Here is a 25,304-nt window from a genome sequence, read left to right as displayed (position 1 = left end):
CTACTTCGGCCATAAAAAAAAAGACGGACCTAGCCAAACTGCACAAAGTTCAAGATGGCTGACCAAAATTCAGATTGTGTGGTTAGCAGGTCATTGATCATTTAGGCAATTCATCAGGCGTCACCACCCCTTTCAAACTGAGCATCAAAAGACAATCAATCTGCTAGAATTTTTTCCCAATTCCCCAAAAAATTGATTTAACATCAGGTCAATCTCTACCTATGGCTTTAGTTGCAGCTGTCAGTAGTGTTAGCCTAATGATTGACAGAATATTGAGGAAAAAACAATGTCTTCATGAGTTATGTTATATTTATACAAATTGTCTCCCTAAGCAAACCTACACCCTCGATATATCTGCATCACATATACACCAAGAGGGGGGGATAACAATAGCAAACAATTATTTTCCATACATTAGACGTGCATCATGCATCAGTCCTGATCCAATAATAAAAGAAGCGGGTTTACGTAACATGGCAGCACAATACCTCCAGTATATATGCCATTGTAACATCCAATGACTAACTGACTGGCCCAGAGACAACATGATTAGACACAATGGGGAAATACGGCGAGTGAAGAGCGAGACACTGAGGGAGAGACAGTTATAAGAAAGCCAGATGTCCTTGAGAAGATAAGTGGGTGGTGTGGAGGGGGGACGGGGGCCATGGGAGAAAGGGAGGAGGCGAAAACAGGACACGAAGAGGGAGAAAGCTGATAAAGAGACGCAGACAGAGAGAGAGAGTGGGAGAAATATAGTCCTCTCTGGTGTAGCTTGTCTAGAGTGTCCGGTCTACGAGGCAGTAAATCGGCCCAGCTCAATGTGTGCTCTCCAAACACTGCTGCACATTATTGATAAATCATTGTGTGTTAATGAGAGGAGCTGATGTGGCCTGATGAATCACGGCACAACAATGAGCTACACACACAGCAATTTGCAGTGGCTGGATGAACACTTGGCCCCCGCGCTGCAGTAACAACTCAGTGTTATTCTATCCTGTTAACAGAACAGAGGAGATCAGGAAGCTAGAGCCACACATTTTAAAATATAACTTTAGCCACGAAAAAAGACGGACCAAGCGAAACTGCTCATAGTGCAAGATAGCTGAGCGAAATTCAGATTGTGTGGTTAGCAGATCATTGATCATTAAGGCAATTAATCAGGCGTTACTACCCCTTTCAAACTGAGCATCAAATGCCAATCAATCTGGCAGAAATTCCCCCCCCACTGTAATTTGTCGTATTTTCGCACCAACCAATTTGCAGTGGCTGTATAAACACTTGGCCCTCGCGCAACAGTAACAACTCTAGTGTTATTCTATCCTGTTAACAGAACAGAGAAGGGGCTTCCACAGCCGCTCAGAGGACAACACGAGCTATTTTGGTTTTCGCTTTGATATCCAATAGGCAGCTTAACATCCTCATTAGATCATATCAGTGGCGGACACACGCGCCAGGGCGAAATTATCTCTCTCCCACACTCGCTGCTTGAATTATCACCAAATCTCATCATTCGTTTGTGTTGATTTATTAGTTCTTCTGTGCGTAGGTGTATTTTTATGTGTGAGTAATTAAGGGTGTTCTTCCGTATATCTGCACTTGTGTGTGTGTGTGCGTGCGTGCGTGCGTGCGTACAGGGGCAAGCTGACCTTGTTATAAGCTGAGTGGGCTGTAGTGCATCATTAGTATGGGTTAGGTGAGGGTTAGAGGGTGCGTGTGTGTAGAGGTGAGGGGTGACAGAGTGGGGAGAGATGTGGTTTGACACCGTAACAGAGGAAGTAAAGGGAGGGGGGGAGGTATTTGGGTCGGGTCAGGACACGCAAACACACCTCTCCATTCATCACTTAGAAGCAGGTATCACATTTTTGAGGACACAACTCCTACACTTTAACAGTGGCCTTAAATTACCTTCAGCAGTACAAGGGGAGATGCTCACAATGCAGTGTCGCATAACAAGACATTTAAATGCATGGTAACGACATCAACACACACACATCATGTCTGTTTTGAGGTGTCATTAACTTATCTGTGGAAAGTGTCACAATATACTGGACTTCAAATGGGGAAACAAATGTGGTGGAATATGTCGGTGAGTCTCGAAAGATGGGATAAAGCAAAAAATACAAACAAATAATTAAACTTCAGATTTCATCTTTTCCATAAAAGTGGAGTATCCTTGGTTATTGTTGCAACATTTGGTCAACTAATTAATAAGTCGATTTATACAAAGAAGATTATTCACTTCCAGTCGACACTTTCCATAAAACCTCCTCCTGATGGTGATCATTTTGCTCTGGTGCTGTGCCGTTTGAGTGTTTTCTGCCTGCCTGGGAACAGTAGAGAACAGTTACTGACTTGGGCGTGACTACTGTATATGTTGTCATGGATGTCATTTGACATTCAAGCAAGCTGCAAACATAATAATGAACGTTAATGGCTGCATCCATAATATTGACACGCTCACCCGGTGCGTCACAGGAAAAAATGTGTTGATCATCTTGGATTATAAATTACAAGCTTGTACGAGTACTGATACTGTGATATGTCAAATGTTGTCAAATCTGGGTGGATTTTTTTTGTCATCATCTCTGCTGTTTATTGTCAAATAAATATTTGAGATTCTTTGGCTTTTCTCGTTGGCATCTGACGGAGGACATTTAAGATTGTGGTGGTCACATTTGTGGGGACTGGGTTAGGGTTAGGATATACAGCAGTCATTTCACTGCTATCCTAACCCTAACCCACAATATTTAATATAAATCATTCACTGTAGGCTCTGCATGGGAATGATTTGAACTCTGTGGGTGTAATGTGTCAATAAAACCAGTCAAACGAGGGCAGTGGTTTCCACCATTGTCCATCGCTCATACCAGATGAAGTGAGCAGAATATGGTTTGGCGGAAGTTAATATAGCTGGGCTGCCCATCCAAGTAAAGTCAAAGTGTGGGAAACACTGGCTTGATAAAAGTCAATAGAAGCCAAAAAAAGGCGACAGAGTCAATAGAAAGCCAATGGGACAATGGAAGAACAATGGGCACCAACCAAAATACAACACAATGCAAGACACTAAAAGCCACAGGGTGCAGAATAAGCCAATATTATCCAAATAATGCCAGCCGAAACAATGGAAGCCAAAGTGAATGCAAGCTGTAAACAGGCAGCTCTGAAGGGATGCCAGGAGGAGGAGGCTCAGGAATATTCTAGTCGTTTATTTCTGGCCAGGGGTCGACTGTGGCCTCGGGCTGAAGCTCAGAAAAGGAAACTCGCACAGAATACACACTAACATACACCAGCTAGACACACTCATGGCCAGAGGTCAGTAGTGTCCTTTCTACACTGACCACACACATGTAGAGGATGAGGAAAATACACTGCTACACATGGTACTTAAAGGGGACCTATCATGCAAAATGTACTTTTGTACGTCTTTTATACATGAATATGTGTCCCCGGTGTTCCAGGGAACTCACCAAGTGTCAGAAAACACAACCCTCTCTATTTTCCTCCATACTCAAATCTCTAAAAAAGTAAAGTGGCGCTACGGCTATTGGTCAATTCTCCACCTATCAGGGGAATGAGAGGTTGGGCCACGGCCGGCCATTGCTGCTCGAAAGCGCTGGAGACGCTGTAGTACATATGCCAGGCCTGTAAGTGGCGCTGTAGTCTGCCACAAAAGCAGCAAAGAAGACTTCCCTTGCATGGTTGCCATGGTTGCCCTTCTGTTTATTCTCCGCTGTGGCTCTTTTTCTCCCTCCCCGAGGCAAGCGTTTGCACCTCCTGCTTTAAAACAAATGAATAATGACTATGTAATCATATGTAAGGGATAATGTGCAGCGACGCGTCATTATGGGGAAAAGAACACCAACAGGCTGATCAGGAGCCCGACGCGAAGCGGAGGGATCTAGATCGGCATGAAGGCACATTATCCCGCGTATTACATGGCCACATTCTCGACAAAGTAACGACATGACTCCCAATATTAATTGAAATGCTTTTATTGATTTAAATTGACATGCATCCGCTAAGAAAAATAGTTGATAGGTGTCCTTTAAGACAGTTGTAAATCACAACCCTGAAATGGTAAAGCTGCTAATGCGTCTCTAACCAAAGCCTCGATAACTTGTCCAGGCGATTACTATAATAAACCCATCAGAGTGTGAGAAACACTGAACCCAATGGGATGGAAATGGTTTCCAACGATGGACATGGCGCGCGCTTGGTCTTTTCCCAAAGAGCTGGCACTGCCACGACCCGTCCGACATACTTTACTACGGTAATTACAATATAGAGAGCAGCCGCCTCTATGGCAGATGCTGCTTCCGTTAGAGGTTCCCCACGTAATTACAATGATGAACTTGGCACAGTGAGGTAATAAATATCACAGAACACACAAGCACACTGGTACAGTGCAGAGAAGGACACACACTTTCTCTGCATGGACGTGCAAGGAAGGTAGATGTGGGGAAAGGAACACACAAACTGTAGTGTAGACAGCTGAAGTGAGCACTTTTATGGAAGATATATAGAGTTATCAAAGATGAAAAATAAAGCTTATGTGCTTATAAAGGTTATGTGTTAATGTATAAATATCAAAAACAATTAAATAAATGGGGGGTCATTTATAAATACCCAAAACAAATAAGACAAAATAAGGCTTTTTAAAGTGTAATTGCTTTGAAGAAACACAAATAAAAAAGTAACTTCCTCCAAAGAAAACGTAAAAAATGCATCCCAAGACAAAAAAATGCAACTTTTGATTATTTATCTTTCAGCTTTTGATAAAGACAAATGATCAAACTATCTTACTATGGGTACAAATCTAAAATCAAACCTTGGCACCAAGGTGGTCTGACCTACAAAAGTACATTTTGTCCATGGACAAATTTCCAAATGTAGTGTTCAGTCCTGCCTTTCCTTATATACATTTTGAAGTGTATTGCAGAATAGATCAAAAAGGTTTTGACAAGACCACAGAAAGTATGACAAAATAAGGAATCAACATATTGTTATCATATGGATACAGATGTTGAACACTATAGAATAATAATAATGTATCTTTGCCTCGTAATGTCAAAAACCTTCTCCATATGTAGCACAGACACACTCATCGCAAACATAAAGAGTCACTGTCTCATTTAGCTTCATTGAATAATTTTGCAATAATATTTAACATGCAAACACACAAGACAAATTAGGCTGCACTGTGCTCCACTTGCCTTGGGGGAACAACAGGGAGAGTAATAGCCCCCCAGAATTGCAAATGAGACGCCTCCTGACATTTTTATATCACAATAAATCAACGTATGTATGAGCCAAGTTTGTTGTGTGCTTGCAGATTACCAGCGTGTGGTGGATGTGTTGACAAGAACAGAGTCATCCCAACAGTCACAACATGGCAGAGGTTATGCCTTTGGTCCGTGGTCTAAATCTGTGCGCATTAAGCTGGATTTGACTCCAATTGCTTTACAACCATAAATACAGGACATGATGTGTCCAGCTACCAGTAAGATTGGCTGGGATGTTTCCCAGATTCAGATTAAGTCCTGCACTGGAAATCAAAAGCTGTGGGTGTTCTCGATTGAAGCTTTACAATTGAGGATTAATCAGTAGTCTGGCAACTTAACCATCAAAATCCAGTTATTCAGTACCGGCAGAAAATGGAGCAAAGAAGATGAAGTGAAGAGGAAGAAAGTGGAAAGAGTTTGATAGGAAGGCCTTTTGGGAACTCACCTGGTCTTTTTTCCATTTTCCTCCCTCGACTGCCACATAGTCGAACTTTCGATATTAATATTAGAATTTGCTTCTGGCAGAGCGACTTGTTGCTCTTTGGGCAGGGCTTGCGCTTGCTGGCGATCTGCCGGTTCGCCTGGGGGTCCTTGACCTCCCTGCGCTGGCGAATTAGGGAGCTGGCTAGAGCGGCCATCTTCCCAGCGCTGACCCTGCAGCCGCCTCACCAGCCTCTGGCGGCTCGGTGGCACCCAGGTGTCGGGGGGTACCGTGGGCCACCCCCCTGCCCGCTCACCCAGGGCGACGGAGCACCGCTGAGGGAGCAGTGTAGATCGGTGGAGTGGGCTTCTGAGGAAGGACCGTATCACGGGGAGAAGGGCACAACAAGAGGAGATGGGGGAAATAGGGGTGGATACCACAAAGGCCCACCCAAAACTGAAAATGGGTGCTTTTTGAGGTTGGATTGATGAAGGTTTGTCTTCTAGTTTATTTTCAGGTGAAGCTTATTACAAATCACTGTACTTCTTTTAGGACCAGTCATGTCATCCACCCAAATCCATTGCAGTGTAGCCCACCAATATGTCCTTGTCCAATCGACTCTCCTCCTGGAGCTCTAATCAAGTTCAACCCCGTCCGATAGAACCATTCGCTTCGTGACGAAAGCAGAAAAAAGAAAATACCTGCTCAGTCCTGCAGTTAAGACGCCTGCACCTATTCGGTGGGACGCCCGGATGTCAACGCTCCAAAATAACAGGAGTGACAGTGCTCCTTTTCCTTCTGTCCCCCAACCTTTACAATTTCTCCAAGCAAAACAATGTCAGAGCACGAGTAGTAGAAGAAGTAGAGACTGTCCGACCTGAGGTATCAGCTTTTGGAGCTGGGACGAGGAGGAAGGGGTGCGGATGGACCCCGCTGGACGAAGTGCATCTTGTTTCCGCGCTGTCTCTCAAGCTCTTCTGGCATCACCCTTGCGTTCACCCGCACCCTGAGAAAAGAAGGGGAAAAAAGACAGGGAGCTTGACAAATCCAGCATTTCCCAGAGATAGAGGTGACATTCAGAGAGCGACGCTATAGAGACCGAAAGGGACACAGAAAAAATGAGGGGGAAAGGGAGGGAGAGTCTATCTATCCCCCCTATCGGATCGGACTCTCCAACTCTCTAGGCAGCGCGCTACACCACAGCAGAGTCTGTGTCCTTCAGCCTTGCATGCTTCCTCGCAGCTGGGAGAAAAGAGGGATGAATGAATAGAGGGACACGGAGGGAGAGGAGGTGAGGTGAAGGGGAATGGAGAGGTGACAGGTAGCCATGCCTTACGATAGATGCTGCTCCTCCTGCCAGAGTCTCCACCGGTGGGTGACAGCAGTCCGGTCTGGTTCTGTTGAGTCAGTGTGTGTATGTGAGAAGAGAAAGTGTGTGTCTCCTCTACCTCAGCGCACACATGTCAGGGAGTGTGTACATGTGTGTGTAAGAAGGAGCGACACAGTGTGAAGGTGTACGGGTGTAAGGGTGTGTGACGGAGGCAGCATGTACTCGTGTGTGTGTGTGCATATGTGTGTGTGTGTGACTTGCTCCCTGTTCACAGTGCATTACTGAGTGAGGGCTGGCAGCGTGCTTCACATGCTCTCCCTCCCTCTCCCTCTCTCTCTCCCTCGCACACACTCCCTCGCCTCACTCTCTCAAATCTATTTCCCTAAACCCTCCCCTTTGCTCTTCTTTCTCCCTCCCTTTTCTCCTCCCCCTCCGTCACTCAGTCCCTCCTTTCCACGTACAAAGTCGCTTCTACCTCCCCTATTCTCTCCGTCACTTCTCCGGTACCAAACTGAGCCGGGTCAGAGCAGGGTGCCCCCACAACTCCAACCTCCTACTCTCCCACCCCACCCCACCTTCTCTGATGTGATGTTGGCTTAAAGAGACAAACTAAGCCAGGTTGTCAGTGCTGTGCTATGACAAGGACGTATAGATGCCGCGACACTGTCTGAGTCAGTTGGGACTTTGCGTCACTGCCGTCACATCATCCATACATCTGCATCAGTCAGTCATACGAACACACTCTTATGAAACACACTGCACACTCCACTTCAACAGAGTATGGAACTAGATCAGATCAGACATGTTGTTAAAAAGCCAACAATTGTACAACTATAGAAGGAGGTAAATCAGAAATGGGGATAATAATGTGTAAATTGTATTTTTGTTTTCGCTACAGATGTCAATCATGTCCTTTGTACCCCTGACTTTTCCCCTAGCACCAATATGATATAAGAACATCCCATGACCCTCAGCTGTGTTGGTGCTAATTTGCTAATGGTTGCATAATAACATGCTAAACTGAGATGGAGGACATGGTAAACAATATGCATTTTAACATCAGTATGCAAGCATTGTCATTGTGATCATGTTGATCTGCAACTGAGAAGTCAATCGTCGGGTGAAGACCATGAGATGTGGTTTATGTAAAAAAAACGGATCTTTAACAGGAAACTGCATTTTCTGGCAATCGGTAATACAAATAAACAATGAATACTTGGGATCTGAGCGATAAGTTCACGGTAAGGTTGATGTTAGTCATGCTTTGTTAACAAATATTTCTTTAGTTTAGATACTCTCTTTAGATAGTTCTACTCTCTCGTTCTGTGAGGGCTTATTTATGAATGCCCAGCTGAATAACACTGGTGATTAGCTGGCAGCATGGCAAGATTCCCATCAGATTTGGCCAAAGACGTGGTGACGTGAAAGTGAATTACTGAATCACACTGTATCTGGAACACGGCATCAGCTAAATTGATTGCTTTCTGATGTTCTACACCGCTAGGTATGGGTCCACCACACAATTGGAGTCATTACAAACATGTCAGGGTTTTTCATTACTCCCTGAATAGTATCCAGAACTCACCCCTGAATCCTTGCAATAGGCGTTGCTAACTGTAGAAAGAACGGGGACATCGTCTTTCATTGTTAACACATTATTAATAAAATGTCAGATTTTTTTTTTAAAAACAAAACACCAATTCAGTCTGATTAGCAGGCTAGGTTAATCTCTTACACTGCTAGCTTAGAGTTGTATTCTATTAGCAACAATAGACCGGACTGGTGAGGAATTACTAAGAGCAGTCCCAATGATTAACTGCCAACACCGGTGGAAAAAAAGAAAAGAAAGAAGAATTCCCCTCCTGTTTGTAATACAAGGTTTAAATTAAACTGAGATGACAGCAGAGCAACAGCCTCAGCCCCCAGAGCAGCCAGCATTCCCCTGAGAGGGCAAATGTTAAATGATAGAGGGATTCTGTGATTGTAGGCAGACCTGCTGTAGTCCCTCCCTCCCCATTTTTGCTGGCCTAGCAGGGAACGAGAAGAGAAAGCCCTGCAGGATTCCCCTTACGCCCCCACACACACACACACACACACACACACACACACACACACACACACACACACACACACACACACACACACACACACACACACACACACACACACACACACACACACACACACAATCACCTATCACCACCGTATTGCAGTTTCCTGAGCTGTTAAATAACGTAATTACCTCTTTCACTCTCCTTGCCCTGTCCTCATACTGCACCATTGCTATAATTCCCACCTCCCCACCCAAGGGCATCCCTCACCCTCTCCCTTTCTATTATACCAAACCCCCTAGTCTGGTGGGAAGTTGCCCTAACCCTAACCCTAAAATCACAAACGTGGCCTGTGCTGGGACAGACAGTTACCAAATTAACCCTAACTGGGGGAAAAGTCTGGCTGAGTAAAAGGACACAGTTCCAAAAAGCAATTGGAGGAAGGTATAAAGGGGGGATTTGGTTTTGGGGGGTGTAGAGGAACAGACGCTGATCTTTTGCAATGAAGACATCACTCAGTACAAGCAAGCCAAACATTAGAGAGTGTTAGAGAGAGTGCCAACAGGGAGAACAGAGACGCAGAGGAGACAGACAATAACCCGGGCCAAGATGGAGAGGGACAGAGGAAGAAGACAATGAAACAAAGAGGGACAGAGAGCAGGAAATAAATGTACTGAGTCAGTTTGTGTGTGTCTGTATTTCCTGGGCCAAAGCCATCAACCAATGACAGGGCATGAATCTGTGAGCGAGTCAGTTTCCATCGGCAAATGCCTTAGAGGGTGACACTATGATCAGGCAGCAGCATTGTTTTCCACTCCGCCCTCCCTTTTCTCCACTTTCCACCCTCCATCTCTTCACCCAGATGGACTGATCTATTTGCACATCCCCAGTTAAATTCACATGGTTCTTTATTGCTAAAGTACAACAACACTTATTTCAAAAACGCATGCAGTGACACTACAGGTGAATAGGGTAATTGTTTTAACTTAAAGATATCAGCTAGAGATTTCGCTGGTTAATTACTTACATTATGAAAATTGTTTTTTGTATTACAAGTTTTATGAAATAGCATGTTTAAATATGCAAATGAGCCATAATCTCATTAAATATGCACATATTTTAATACATTTCAGGAACACAAATCTGAACATTGGATAAAGCCAGGTTCAAAATTCTCATTTCATTTTGTAGTCATATTAGAATCTAAAGTTTTTACAGAAGGGATTTTGGATATCTCTTTTTATCACTCCATAAATCAGAAAATACTGTCAACAGCCCTAAAATATCAATTTTCGCCATGTTTTTAGGTATAAAATGTTGTATAATTCAGGCTATGAAAGATATATTAACAAACCCTTATGTAAAGACCTTCAGAATACTGATAGGAATATAACTGGAAAGTGTGGTGTATGTAAGTGCTACTGAAGTGGAAATGTCTCACTCAGAATAGGAGAAAAAACTCATTTTGAGAAAACGACCTAAAGATTGCTGTGTGGCGCTACCTAAACCCTCCTGGTCATTGGATGACAGCTTGCGCCTCGACGCACTCCGTGAAGGTATTTCATGGTCAGGGTCATTTGTTTTTTGTCTAACCTTGCTTCGTGCAAATGAAAATTGTTGGAGAGGGGTCTGCCTGCAGGCCTCCACTCTCAGGACAGTTCCGGTGTGGAATCCACTCTCAGGACACCTCCACTCTCAGTACAGGAAGTGACGATTCTGACGAACACGTTTTTTGCCCCGCCCCCCGAAGGACTCGTCTGATGGAAGTTTTAAAATCACAATGGAGACTCATCACGGAGGTGATGAGTCCGCTCACCATGCACTTTGGGTCGGCCCTTTTGACCCTAACCAGCCTGGTTCTCGTAAAAGTTGACTTAGCCATGTTTCGCACAAATGACACCATGGAGGAATTTTTCTCCTCTCACTGATCAAACGCGACCCACCATCGGAGGGCCTCCGCCGGCCCAGCCTAGTGCCGGTGCTCTGGTGGTCGGTTCATCCGAACTGCGGGTTCGACTCTGATGGCCGGGAGGGTTTGCTGCGTTGGGGTGGGGGACTTCCCCCACTCTGCGTGTCTCTTCCTTCCCGGGCCGGCCGTTATGAAGCCTGACCAAGACGCACCGTCTGACTCAGGGGTCCGGGTCACGCAGCGGGTTGGAGGTTCCGGGCTTGAACCTCCTCATCTCCGCCGCGGTGCACCCGGCAAACACGGTTGTTTCTCGAACCCTCCAGTGTTGTCTAGCGGGTGTAACTGAAATACAAGATGTCGTTATTTGTATATATAAATATATAATAAGTGTCAGTGCGATTTTATTTTGTATTAGCATGCATTTCCTGTTCGGAAAGTGGCGCTGTACTGAGAGTAAACAATACAAGGTGTCCCTATTTCCCCCACCCCAACGCAGCACACCCTCCCGGCCATTAGGGCTGTGCATCTTCACTAGTCTCACGATTCGATTTGATTACGATTATCCTGTCAACGATTCGATTCAATTCGATATCCCGATGCATCACGATTCATACCAATGCGTTGCATCCTCAATTTTCTATATTACTGCACATGGCTTATTTTTCATCAATGCATACATGCAGTAAATACATATGAACTCTCTTTTTATTATTTAGAAAGTGCTTCAGAAATCAATAACATAAATGTCTTGACAGTCATTTATAAACCAAAATAAATGAATTGTATAGGTCTAGCCTCCCTATATCTGTGTGTGAAGTTGTTCCATCCTCAAAAACAAAAAAATAATGCTTCTGCAGTCTAGCTGCAGCTTCTAGCAACAGTCTTCTGTTAAAAAAAGGACACTGAATGTCCTGAATGTGGCATCACACACAGGACTTGAGTCTGAACACAGCAGACAACAGGAGTATTTAAAATAGCATATACAAACAAAAATACTGCATGTGGGTGCACACTTACATTCTCTGTCTTACTGTTACATGAATGTATGAGATTAAATTAGCTTCATCATATCTCAGTGATTAAGTGAATAATAAAGTTTCTATCGGGTCACTGTCAGCCTGTCACTCATTATTTTCAGGGAGGGGGCGGGGTTTGGAGGAACGGAGAGGAGACGGTGATCGCGGAAGCTTTTTTCCTCCTGCCTTCACAAACTTTACACACGTATAAATCGTCTGAAAATTGCTAGAGGACATTCATACTTTGCAATCCAAGACTTAATTAAATCCACCAAAAACCTGACATGATTGTAACGCGATTATTTAAAAAAAACATAAATTCCTGTGCCGCAGCGACACGGAGTGATTCAGAGCGGGTCCTTCTGCTGTTGGTTCTGGACTGGTGGTGTTGTGTGGGTGGATAAAGCAGACTGCTCCGTGTTTGGTGTTGCTGTGCCGCTGTCACGTCTGTTCCCTGATCTCTGCGTCTTCCGACCGGAAGCAACGTTACTACGCTATAACCGATTATCTTCCGTCACTGCATCGAGACCGAATCGTCCACGTCCGCATCGCAATGCATCGTAGAAACGATTATTTTCAACACCCCGACCGGCCATCAGAGTGAAACCTGCAGTTTGGAGGAACCGACCGCCAGAGCACCGGCACTAGGCCGGGCCGGCGGAGGCCCTCCGATGGTGGGTCGCATTTGCCATTCGATCAGCGAGAGGAGAGGAGAAAAATGCAACAAAAATGGTCAAAATCCGTTAATATATGGATGAATGGGGGGGAAACGAGAACCAGGCTGGGGGGGTCAAAAGGGACCAAGGCCGACCCAAAGTGCACTTCGATCAGACGAGTCCTTCAGGGAGCGGGGAAAAAAACGTGTTTGTCAGAATCGTCACTTCCTGTACTGAATAATAATAATAATAATAAATGATATTTAAATAGCGCCTTTCAAGGGACCCAAGGAGAGTGGAGGTGTCCTGAGAATGGAGCCCACACCGGAACTGTCCTGAGAGTGGAGGCCTGCAGGCCCATGAATTGTTGTCGTCTTCTCTGTGAATGTTTTTTTCGCTGTTCTTTTGCCATTTTGAGATTTAAATTTCCAGTGGAAAGCTAAACCAGGAAGTGTTTTAGCACACCACGTGACGCATCTGAACGAATCACGTTGTCAGAAATTGACACCAGCCAATGCAACACACTCTCACTCCATAATCGTCCAGGAGCGACGTTTGGTCAGGGTCCCGTGGCGTGCAGTTGTGACGCTCCTAGGCTCCTTCAGCTTCATAAAGGGACGCAAATAGCTTTCAACTGATTGCAATGTATTCCCATCTGGGGCGTGATTTGACGCTCATGGAAGCACGACATTCGTTTGTGTCGGCTGCTCTTAAAGGCAATGTGAGCGTCCATTCCCATTGGATAACGGAGAATTGTACATCCGGAAGTAAGTATTCCCCTTACTGTCGATTTATTTTACAGTGATATCTGCACTACTCATCGACTAAAAAACACCAGATTATCCTTGTTAATTACACAACATTGATTGGTTTAAATTGTGTGCAATGCTTTTGTATTTTTCTCCTTTGATTCGGAGAAACAAATGTTTTTTCGGAGTAAAGGATGGCAGAAGACATACACTACCCAGAATCCCCAGCTATCGTTTAGGACTACACCATGTGCTCTGTTTGACAAACCCCGTGATTAGTTCTCAAGCTCTGTGATTGGTTGACCTCCAACTGCATTCCATATGAAAAAAATCGTTTCGTAAAAGATAAAATCATACTTTATTCAGCAGTGCTTGCTTTACTCTTTGAAAGTCATCACATGAATGCATTGTAATAAATGGTTCGGCTGCATTAAATATATTACACATCTGTCGTAGTTCTTTATTTTTATTTATCTACAGAGATCGGGCTCAAAATAGACCGGAAACTATTCTTTTACCGTTCAGTTTGAATTTCACAATAAAGTTAGTAGTAATATTTTGTTTTGATATTATTGTTTTTTATTAACTAGCCTACTAGACCGCTGGGTCATGTTAAGACCATCTTTTCTGTGTTGCTGTGGGTTTTTTCCATCGCTTTTGTGTTACAAATGTTAAGTATAACTATTAATATGTCTGCATGTAACTGCACTATAACTGTTCCACAGTAAGAGGGCGCTATAGGCGTAAGGAGGCGCAGCTATTGTAGCTGATGTTAGGTATCAGGTATAAGGGATTGTTCCCCCCCCTTCTATCTCTCTCTCTCTCTAGCTCTCATGGAGAGAAGGTCAAGTGGTGCAATGCACATATGAAAATAAACCACGCCAGTTAAGGCTAAAGAAGACCTCGTCGTCATGACCAGTTTATTGCTATACATGTGACTCTGTCAACAGGTTATGGGCCCAGATCACGGAAGAGCGAAATAACGATAGCTAGTTAGCTGAAAAGTTTAGGCTAGTTTAGCGGCGGGAAAACCGCGGGACGCTAAAGCTAAGCTAACGGGCAGCTAAGCTACAATCAAAAGATGGCGACCAGAGGCAGAAGCAAGTGGCCCACGTTTGACGGAAGTGCAGAAGAATACGAGCTCTGGGAAGAGCGGATGTTGTGCTGTATGCACGGAGTGGGGCTGAAAAAGACAATTTTGACAGGCCTCACGGGAGAAATAACGGAGGCCGCGCGAGCCCTGGATACTAAGCTGAACGCCGACGCATACTGCGAACTAGCACCACTCCTAGACAACACAAGCTTGGGGCTGATATTCCGGGACACAAATGACAAAGGCCGAGAGAGTCTAAAAGTGTTAAGAGAACACTACATCGGCAGAGGTAGGCCCCGGATTGTATCCCTGTATATAACATTGACCGCGCTGAAGAAAGCTAACACAGAGACTGTGACTGAATACGTCATCAGGGCGGAACAGATCATCACGGCGCTCAAAAGTGCAGGAGAAGCACCGAGCGATGGACTAATGATGGCGATGGTTATGAGGGGACTACTGGAGATGTATAAACCGTTCACACTGTTGGTGACGCACGGTTCAGCGGACATGTCGCTGGGGGAGTTCAAGGCCAAGTTGTGGAACTTCGAGGCCTCAGAAGACTCAGACCCGGTCGCCGAGGAGGCGGGAGAAAGGCTAATGAAGGCCCGGGCAGCGCCAAAGAAAAAGACTGGACCCCCGACGGAGATGGCGTGTTGGCGATGTGGAGAAAAGGGTCACCGAAAGGATAATTGCACAAAAACTGTTTGGTGTAGTTTCTGTAAAACTTCGGGACACGCAGACAGAGTGTGTAGAAAGAAGCGCGAACAGAGCGCTCGGTACGCGCGCGTGCAAGATGGCGGCTGTGGACAAGATGGCGGCAGCGGTGGACGTGAGGCGAGTCGAGACGACGCCCGGAGAGCAGCGGGAAGAGAGGACTTCACCTGCGGGGCGCAGACAGCATACGCCAGCCGGTCAGCGCAGCAGCAGCAGGCCCAAAGGAAGGGACTGATCGTGGACACAGGTGCGTCGTCCCACATTATCAACGACAGGAACCGATTCAAGAACTTTGACAGCACCTTTGAGCCGGAGAGACACAGCATGGAGCTGGCAGACGGGAAGCACACTTTCGGGTTGGCGCACGGGAGAGGAGACGCACATGTATGCCTCATAGACAGTGAGGGGCGCCGGTGTACAGTGACGTTGAAGAACGCCCTCTACATACCCTCGTTCCCCCAATAACTATTTGCTGTAAAATCTGCTACTGCAAATGGTGCCAAGGTGTTCTTCAATGAAGGTAACGATGTTCTTGTGGAGCCTGACGGTACGAGATTTAACATTGAGGTGTACAAGAGAATGTATTATCTACAAACAGAATGTAATGAAAATGATGTGTGTAATGTCAGTCATGATATTCAGACATGGCATGAGATCATGGGTCATTGTAATTACGAGGATATACTGAAGCTGCAGGCGGTAACAGTATGCACATTAACGGTGAAAAGCATAGACCTAACAAAGAATGTGATGTGTGTATAAAGGGAAAGTTCACTCAAACAAGGAACAGAGGTCCCACAGAAAAAGTAAAGACACCACTTGAGCTAGTTAACACAGATCTAGCCGGTCCAGTAAATAATGAGTCCATAGGTGGGCTTTAAATATATGCAGTCTTTCACAGATATGTATACAGGGTAGGGCTGTGCAATTAATCGTATTTTAATCGCGATTACGATGTAGGCTTGCGACGATTATGAAAACAGCATAATTGACAAAATACGATTATTTTGCTGGGTGCGCTTCGCCCCTCCCTAAAAGCCCACTCGCCAACGTGGGAGTGACATGTGTTGTGAGTGTTCAGCGCGAGCGAAGATGTCAGAACAAGAGCAGCAACTCGTTAAAAAGAAGGGTAAAACTATTTCCACTATTTGCAAGTACTTTGCCATTACATTCCACATCGCTAAAGATATGTGCCCAGATAGCACTGTTAGCAACCAGGGCTTTAAGCAACTTGTCAACACGTTGGACAAGCGTTACGCGATGCCGTCTCGGTATTATTTCAGCAGGTCTGCGCTGCCTGCGCTATGTGACAAATGCCGTGGGGAAGTTGAGAGATGTGGCTTCAGCTGACTACTTTGCGACCACAACGGACCTATGGTCTAGCCCAGGGGTGCCCAACCAGTCGATCGCAAGATGTGTCTAAAAATAGAACAACAATATTCTGTTGTATCGTTAATGTCCTGTAACATAATGCACTTGAACGCATCAAAGCTTTGTGATTGGTCGGCGTCACCCCATGTGTCGGGGCGTGGCTGAGGGTCTTCAGTACAGGTGGCAATATTGTCACCTGCCTGCGCTCATCTCTGAAACCAGACCATGTAAACAGGCTGTTGTTTCTTGCAAAAAATCTTTAAGAGATGACATGAGCAGCCCTACCAGCATTTGACATGGTGGCCTAAACATTTTTATTTGGTCTTAAATTGTAGTTCAACATTTATTTCCTGTTACTTCTGGACCATGACGGTTGGCCAGCCTTCAACGTTTAACTGAGTGGAATAATGAATATGTTTTACCAAAATGTTGGCTATGTTAAGGAGTTTTCAGTAGGTTCTGACAGTGCACTGCAACATATTTGATTTCATTTATTTTGGTCTAATTTATTTTTATTTATCATATTAATAATATATGTTTAGTATGGTTTTGGAAGTGTGCTCCAACATATTTGTTGATCTTGTTTATTGGTAAAATATTATTTGTTTTAAAGTTCAATAAATGGTCAATGAATAATCGTGATATCAATTATTGACCCAAATAATCGTGATTATGATTTTTGCCATAATCGCACAGCCCTAATACAGGGGCAGTGTTTGTTTACTTTCTCAAAGCAAAGAGTGACGCACTTCAGGCCACAGAGAAATTCCTTGCAGATGTAGCTCCGTATGGCAGCGTAAAATGCCTGAGGTCCGACAACGGAACAGAGTTTACAAATAGAGAGTTTCAGTCACTGCTGAGAAGGAACAAGATCAGACACGAGACGTCCTGTCCTTACTCCCCGCACCAGAACGGGATAGCTGAGAGGGAAGGGCGCACTCTTTTCGAAATGGCTAGGTGTAAGCTAATAGACGGTAATTTACCTAAGAGTCTATGGCATTATGCGGTCCAAGAAGCAGCTTACACCAGAAATCGGTGTTTTAACAAGTACACGGGCACCACCCCATATACAGCACTGACAGGAAAAAGGTGTGATCTAGCCAGGATGCACAAGTTTGGGTCAGTGTGTTATGCTTACCAACAGGACAGAGGAAAACTCGAGTCCAGGTGTGAGAAAGGACTTTTTGTAGGGCATGACAAGGGCAGCCCCGCTTTTCTAGTCTATTATTCCGGTAAGGGGAAAGTGCAAAAGCACAGGTTAGTAAAGTTTGTCACAAAGACAACATGTGAGAACGAGACACAGACACAAGAGCCAGAGCTGGACTCCAGAGTAGGGTGTGAGAAAAGAGAGACGCCACAGCCTAGTGTACTGAGCACAGACATGCAGACAGACGGTCAACAGCCACTGGAGGATGATGGCGAGAAGCACCCTAGGGCAGTGGTTCTCAAACTTTTTCTGTCAGGCCCCCCCTTTGGAGAAAAAAAAAAGTCGGGCCCCCCCAACACAAATAGTCAGGCTCAGTGGCGGCGCCAGAGATTTATTTTGGGGTGCTGTGGGGTAGCTTGACGTTTCATAGAGGGGGCTCAAACATTTAGGGTTTCCCATTAATGTACCGGGCGCTACAGAGGAATTTTCTACTGCAACATTCCCCACACGCATATACAGTGTACCCGCGACAGTTACAATGAAGGCTCGATAATCAGCTCACGGCATATAGGTGTAAGCAGGGGTAAAGTGCTATTTTTATAGGTGGTGTGTGGACCTCACATAGGGGGGTCCGGGGGCAAGCTCCCCCGGGAAGATTTTTAAATATTGAAGTTAAAAGCATCAATCTGGTGCACTTTGAGAGCAAAATGAAGAGATCTATGGACATCTCTCAACACCCATTTGAAACAGAACTGGAAACAGATTTACTATTTCTTTATGGATATTTTACAAATCACTCCCCTTTTAAACTTTATTCTTTTTTTACTGTCATATAGTATTTCATACCTGTTTTTAATTTATTCTCTTATTTTTTTTATAACTATAATGATCATATAAACGTGTGCCTCGGAAATAATTGTTTACATTAATGGTGACCAAAACGTTTGAGACCCACTGAGATAACACTGAGAGAGTCCTTTAGCTCACTGAGTCTCTCAGTCTGACAGGAGAGGACTCTCCTCCACTTTGTTGTTGAAAAAACTCCTTACAGTATATCCGTTAGCGTAGCTCGCTAGCACCAGAAGCTAACAACTACGATCTCCGGTACCGGTGCGCTCTCTCTCTCTCTATGAGTGTAGCACACAAAATGGCTCGTTCCACACACACACACACACACACACACACACACACACACACACACAGAGCCGAGCTTTAATGAAACACAGAGAACCAGACGTAATAGTACTGTATTATATTATTTTCAATCAATAATTTTTCAAAATATGATAATTCTTTTTTTATCTTTTTTTTTTTTTAAATAACCATTTCCCCCCCTGGTCTTTTGCGCCCCCCTTGTCATGCCTCTGCGCCCCCCTGGGGGGGCGCGCCCCCCACTTTGAGAACCACTGCCCTAGGGTGACGTCACGTGCCTCATGCAGTGGGAGATATCCCTCCCGGGAACATAAACCCCCAAAGTATCTGAAAGACTATGCCCAGAGAGAAAGTGACGAGGATGACAGTACACTTACCAGCATAGATTACTGCTACAGAGTAGTGAGTGGTGTACCTCAGACCTTTAAAGAGGCCATGATATCCCCTGAGTCAGGAAAATGGGAGAGAGCGATGGATGAGGAGATGAGGTCTCTGGAGGACAATCATACTTTTACTCTAACAAAGTTACCCGAGGGTAGACAGACAGTGGGAGGCAAGTGGGTGTACTCAATCAAGGAGGGTATTGAAGGGCACGACAGGTACAAGGCCAGGTTTGTAGCTAAAGGCTACAGTCAGAGGGAAGGAATAGACTACGGTGAGACATTCTCCCCTACAGCTAATCTGACCAGTGTACGGGTAGTTATGCAGAAGGCAGCCGAAGACGACTTGATTTTACACCAGATGGATGTGAAGACAGCCTACCTGCACGCACCCATTGATAGGGACATATATATGGAACAACCTGAAGGTTACGAGAAGAAAGGAGAGAAGCTAGTGTGCAAGCTAGAAAAATCCATTTACGGCCTGAAACAGTCTGGGCGAAATTGGAACGAGATGCTTCATGCATGTCTAATTGAAGACCACTTCATACAGAACCCAGTAGACCCCTGTGTTTACACAAAGGAGTCAAAAGAGTCAGGAAAAGTGATAATTGTGATTTGGGTGGATGATTTGATCATCGCAGCAGACAACACTAGAAACCTAGAGCAGGTGAAAGGTATGCTCTCCACCAGATTCAAGATGAAGGACCTGGGCAGGTTAAAACATTTTCTAGGCATGGACTTCGAACAGTCTGCCAGTTGTGTAAAAATATCCCAGAAGAGATATGTGGAAAAGATCCTGAATCGTTTTGACATGCAGGAGTGTAGAACTAGGGTCACACCATGTGATCAAAAGCTAGACTACAATGAGGATGCACAAAAATTGACGGATGTAAAAATGTATAGAGAAGCTGTAGGCAGCCTCATTTATTTGACAACATGTACTCGCCCTGACCTATGTTTTGTAGTGAGTAAGTTATCACAGCATTTTGCTGATCCCACAGAAGAGCACTGGATTACAGCAAAACATGTTTTCCGTTATCTTAAAGGGACAGCAGATAAACAGCTTTGTTTCAGGAAGAGCAGCGAGGGCTTAGGGCTTCAAGCCTATAGTGACGCAGATTGGGCGGCAGACGCCACAGACAGGAGAAGTACCACAGGGTATTGTGTGAGTATGGGTACAGACAGCTCACTGGTTTCATGGAAAACAAAGAAACAGCCCACAGTGGCACTATCAACTTGTGAAGCCGAATATATGGCTCTAGCCTTGACAATACAGGAATGTATTTATCTGGAACAACTGCTCGAAGGAATGGATACCTATGTATATAAGAAAACTGTTGTTTATGAAGACAACCAGGGAACCATTGCACTTGCCAGAAACCCTGTGTGCCGACAGAGGTGTAAACATGTGGATATAAAATATCACTTCATTAGATCTGTCATCAGAGAAGAAAAGATGACATGGTTGCAGACGCTATGACCAAGCCTGTCTCCAAACTGAAATTGAAAAAATGTGCAGGGGTCATGTTCGGTGTGTAAAATATTGCCTATTATGTAATATTGACTGCCATGTTCTTTTGATGTTTTGAACTGTTATTTTTCTTGGAAAAGTTGTACAGTATACACGTCATTCATAAGTGGGAGTGTTAAGTGTAAGTATTAATATGTCTACATGTAACTGCACTATAACTGTTCCACAGTAAGAGGGTGCTTTTGGCGTAAGGAGGCGCAGCTATTGTAGCTGACGTCAGGTATCAGGTATAAGGGATTGTTCCCTCCCCTTCTATCTCTCTCTCTCTAGCGCTCATGGAGAGCAGGTCAAGTGGTGCAATGCACATATGAAAATAAACCACGCCAGTTAAGGCTAAAGAAGACCTCGTCGTCATGACCAGTTTATTGCTATACATGTGACTCTGTCAACAACAAATATCAAAACAATAACTAAATATATCCGTCGTAAACTAAACCAGAAACAGCAGTATATTTTATTTTGTTAACACTGTAAACTTGACAGCTTTTTAACCCAAACCACCTACTGGTTAAAGCACATTATTACACGTTTAGAGTAATGCAATGCAGGTAGATTGTGTTGCTTTTTAATTACTGTTTAAAATGCCTTTTTCTTAATGTCTTTTATTATTATTAACTACTTGTTACTTGTTGCTAGGGACGCTGCTATCGATATTATTTCTGTTATGTTGTGTAAATGTTTAATGGTGTTATCTTTATTGCTACCCCCCTTCCCCGTCAATGTATAGTGTTGGTCCACAGCGCAAACGTATTAGTTTAACAAAATCCGCATCTAAAATTGTGGCATAGATAGCCTACGTTATTTTCCCCTGTGCAATTCTCCATTTACTCAACAATAACACATAATTATCCTTGTGTTTATTTATTTGTTTGATTAATAAACACAAGTTGGAGTCCGTCAGGACCGAGGGTCGGAGCAGCTCATTTGCTTTAGAGAATATTACACCGGGAAGTAAGTAATCTCTCCGCTTCGCTTGACAAACCTCAAGTCCTCAAGCTCTGTGATTGGAGAGTGTGCTCCGAGGGTTACGCCGAGCGTCGAACAGCACTTGAAATGGGATGGAACCACGGCAGACTGTCCAAAACTGGATTTGAACGGGTCCACCGCGTCCCCCCCTCCCCTACCCCGTCCCGTCCCCCCCTCCCCGTCCCCAGAACTATAGGCTACATGCTGGCTATTGTGTTTGGCAACATGTTCTCTATCTATGGCACGTCTCTACTGGGAGTTGAAGTTTTAAAAGACGTTTTCGTATTTCCCATAATAAGAAGTTGCCAGTATTAAACTGTGTACATCCCTGGAGGTTTAGGGGGTAGGAAACACTCAAATTTAAAACAATTAATAAATGGGTGAAAATTGCTTGTGCCCATAATGGGCAGCATTAATATATATACACACATGTCAGCTAAGGTCAGAAGAGCTTTATTTAACAGCTGGTCTTATGTTTGTGACCCCTCCTGTTGTTAATTGATAACATTACATTACATTAATTGATCAGCCTGAAACATGAAAAAAAATACACATGCGTTAAAATAATTAGTGCCGTTAATTTTTTTTTGCGTTAACGCGTTATTAACGCGTTAACTTGACAGCCCTAATAATATCAGTTAAAATAAGTGCTTCAACATAGTTAACATTGCTGGAGGTATGCACAAATATTGATAGATGTCTTGTAATGCACTATTGAGGAACCTGCGACCCAAGTTTTTCATTCAATGCATAACTACACCGTAGTTGTGTATATGCAACCCAGTCTCATGGCATTTCGTGTTCACCAACACGATTTTTAATCTATTGATTCGTGTTCACCAACACGATTTTCCCCTTTTTTTCGTGTTGCACAGCACGATTTTAAAAGCAATGTATTTCTACTGGTAATGTGTTTCGTGCCTGGAGCACTTATTTTTCTCCGGTCGGGTCGTGGAAGACCGGAAGCTGTGTGGTTCATAAAAACATGTTCTTACTCAATATCAAGCCACAATTATTGCTTTTATTTTAAATCGTATAATTTCGGATTTTTGTTGCCGTCTGTGAGGAAAATAAATGGGGCTCAGAGCCTCAGAATACTGAAATCTGTATTTTTTTAATCTGTTATTCTTTTCAAAATAACACACTGTTATTTACTCACCAATAACACACAATTATCCTTGCTTTTATTTATTGGTTTAATTCCATAATCTCGGGCTTTTTTGGCGTCCGTCAGGAACTGAATTTCAAAATAAAAATAACCGGAAACAGACGTAGGCCTGTAAGGGACATTTCGAGCATCATTGCGATTGTCAACATTTCTGAGTTTAGGATGGCCGAAGACACTACACTACCCATAATCCCCAGCTATCGTTTAGGACTACAGTCCCCTTGATTAATCTTCAAACTCTGGGATTGGATGTTGGAGTGGCAGTGCGCCAAGGTTACAACGAGCGTCAAACAGCTGTTTGAAATGGAACGAAACCACGCCAGACTATCCAAAACTGGAATCGAACGCCCCCCCAGAACTACACATGCTGGCTATTGTGTTTGGCAAAATGTTCTATGGGACGTCTCTACTGAACGTTTTCGTTTTTCCCACAATTAGAAGTTGCCAGTATTAAACACATTGGTGTTATCAAATGTAAAACATATAATTAATAAATGGGTGAAAATCGCTTGTGTCCATAATGCGCAGCATTAATACCCACATGACAGCTCATTGTTACTTTGTAATTCTACTCCACTACAATTCAGAGGTTAACCTGGTATTTGTACTCCACTACACGTATTTGAGTTACTTTGCAGATTCTGATTAATGATGGGAAATATAAACAACCCTTAAATCAGACTTTAGTTACAATAAAATTCAGGTAAGGTGATTGTCAAGTGCCAACAATCAGGAGAGATAGTTGATAGTTGGTGCTTGAGAAGACTAAACATGTATCTGCAATTGACATGAATAGAAACGAGTAATAAAGTATATTCATTACTCGTTATTCTCTACTAATAGTTCATTAAAGACCGTATATTATGGCTATTTTGCACATCCCTTTCAAGATTTCAAGATTTTCAAAGGTTTATTGACATAATCATATACACAACTACGGTGTATGCAATGAATGAAAATCTTAGGTCACAGGTTCCTCAACAGTGCATTACAAGACATCTATCAATATGTGTGTACCTCCACCATTAAACTGTCATATTCTGCACATTTCTTATACTATCTACATAAGAGTATAATTCATATGTATAATATCAGTTAAAATAAGTGCTTCAACATAGTTAACATTGCAGGAAAGCAATTATGTTAAGTACTTTGTCAGGCTTAATATTTATCTGTAGATAGATACCTCCAAAGTGTTTTTCTTATTTAAAAGAAGACCTTAATCTAAAGTATTATTTAATGTTTAAATAAAGGTTAATTCGTTTTTCTCTTTTGCACCTCCTCCTATTAATACCTTTGTACATCCTGCACTAAACTGTTTTATTGTAGAGATCACTTATAGTATCTTCTTGATTTTTTATATTCTATATTTCTATCACAGACCTTCTACTTTCCCCCTATGAAAGTATGTAGGCCTACTCTTAATATTTTTTGTATCAAATATAACACATAAAAACAATAATTCAATAACCTGCTTTAACCACTAGGCGGTGCACACACAGCCATAATAACTTAGTATTATTAGTGTAGGACACTTATGTATGTACAACATCTGAAGATGTTGTAGTGGACATTTTTATCATACCTTATATGCTTAAACCAAATGCTTCTCAAAACATTGTCTAAAACACCTATACCATTTCCTGAGATGTGCTGTTCTTTCTGCATACTCTAATGAGGGTTTTTACTCCCAAGCGCTTCAAGGCCACAGAGCTGATTTGGCAGACTATGTTGAGACTACTCCTTTTCACACAAAGTCTCACAAGAACTTCCATATTCTGAGAACCGTTATACTATCTACAGCTCAAGGACAGGTGTCTAATAACAATATGAGACCGTGTGAAGACAGATTTCTGAGCTTCCCGCCCTTTCCTGTATATAAGCTTTGCTATTTTATTACTACTGCGCACACTCCTGCAGACTATCCTATACTCTGTGAGACCTGTGTCTTTGAATATATTTGAATAAATAACCAGAAAGACAACTCTGCGTGTTTCACCATTTATTTGTTTGATCACTGTGTGTATCTCCACCGTATTGACTGGGTCTAAGATTTCCATAACAATGTGTAGTTTTATTCATGCTTTCACATCATTTTACAGCATATTGCTATACTATTTCAGACTCAGTATTTACATTCTTATATTCAAAGAAAATCAGTAATATCGTTAAAAACTACAAGTCCTTTTATATCAGCTGTGCACCGTTATGGTGTAAATATAACCTATCTATGAATTAGATCAAATGTAAAAGTCAGTCGAATTAGTGTTGATACTGCAAGGAGACGTATTGTGTGAAGAGAAATTGAAGATGTTGTTTAATTGTTGATATATTTATGATCCACGTCAAGTATTCAGTT

At 43.4% G+C, this 25,304-nt stretch overlaps 1 protein-coding gene across 1 annotated transcript in view; it reads right to left on the bottom strand.

The window, feature by feature from the left end:
* Positions 1–7,306, bottom strand: part of fgf11a (fibroblast growth factor 11a) — a 125,150-nt gene extending 117,844 nt beyond the window's left edge. The window contains exons 1-2 of the mRNA XM_034236229.1: positions 7,043–7,306; positions 5,731–6,712 (exon numbers count right to left, since the gene is read on the bottom strand). Of these exons, the coding sequence (XP_034092120.1) occupies positions 5,731–5,923 (193 nt within the window). The 5' untranslated portion in view covers positions 5,924–6,712; positions 7,043–7,306. The remainder of the gene's footprint in view (positions 1–5,730; positions 6,713–7,042) is intronic.
* Positions 7,307–25,304: the final 17,998 nt, after the last annotated feature.

This window comes from Gymnodraco acuticeps, unplaced genomic scaffold (genome assembly GCF_902827175.1).
Source record: "Gymnodraco acuticeps unplaced genomic scaffold, fGymAcu1.1, whole genome shotgun sequence".
In the NCBI taxonomy this organism is placed as follows: Eukaryota; Metazoa; Chordata; class Actinopteri; order Perciformes; family Bathydraconidae; genus Gymnodraco; species Gymnodraco acuticeps.
The sequence above is the reverse complement of the archived record's forward strand: the minus strand, read 5'-3'. Positions and strand labels throughout refer to the sequence as shown.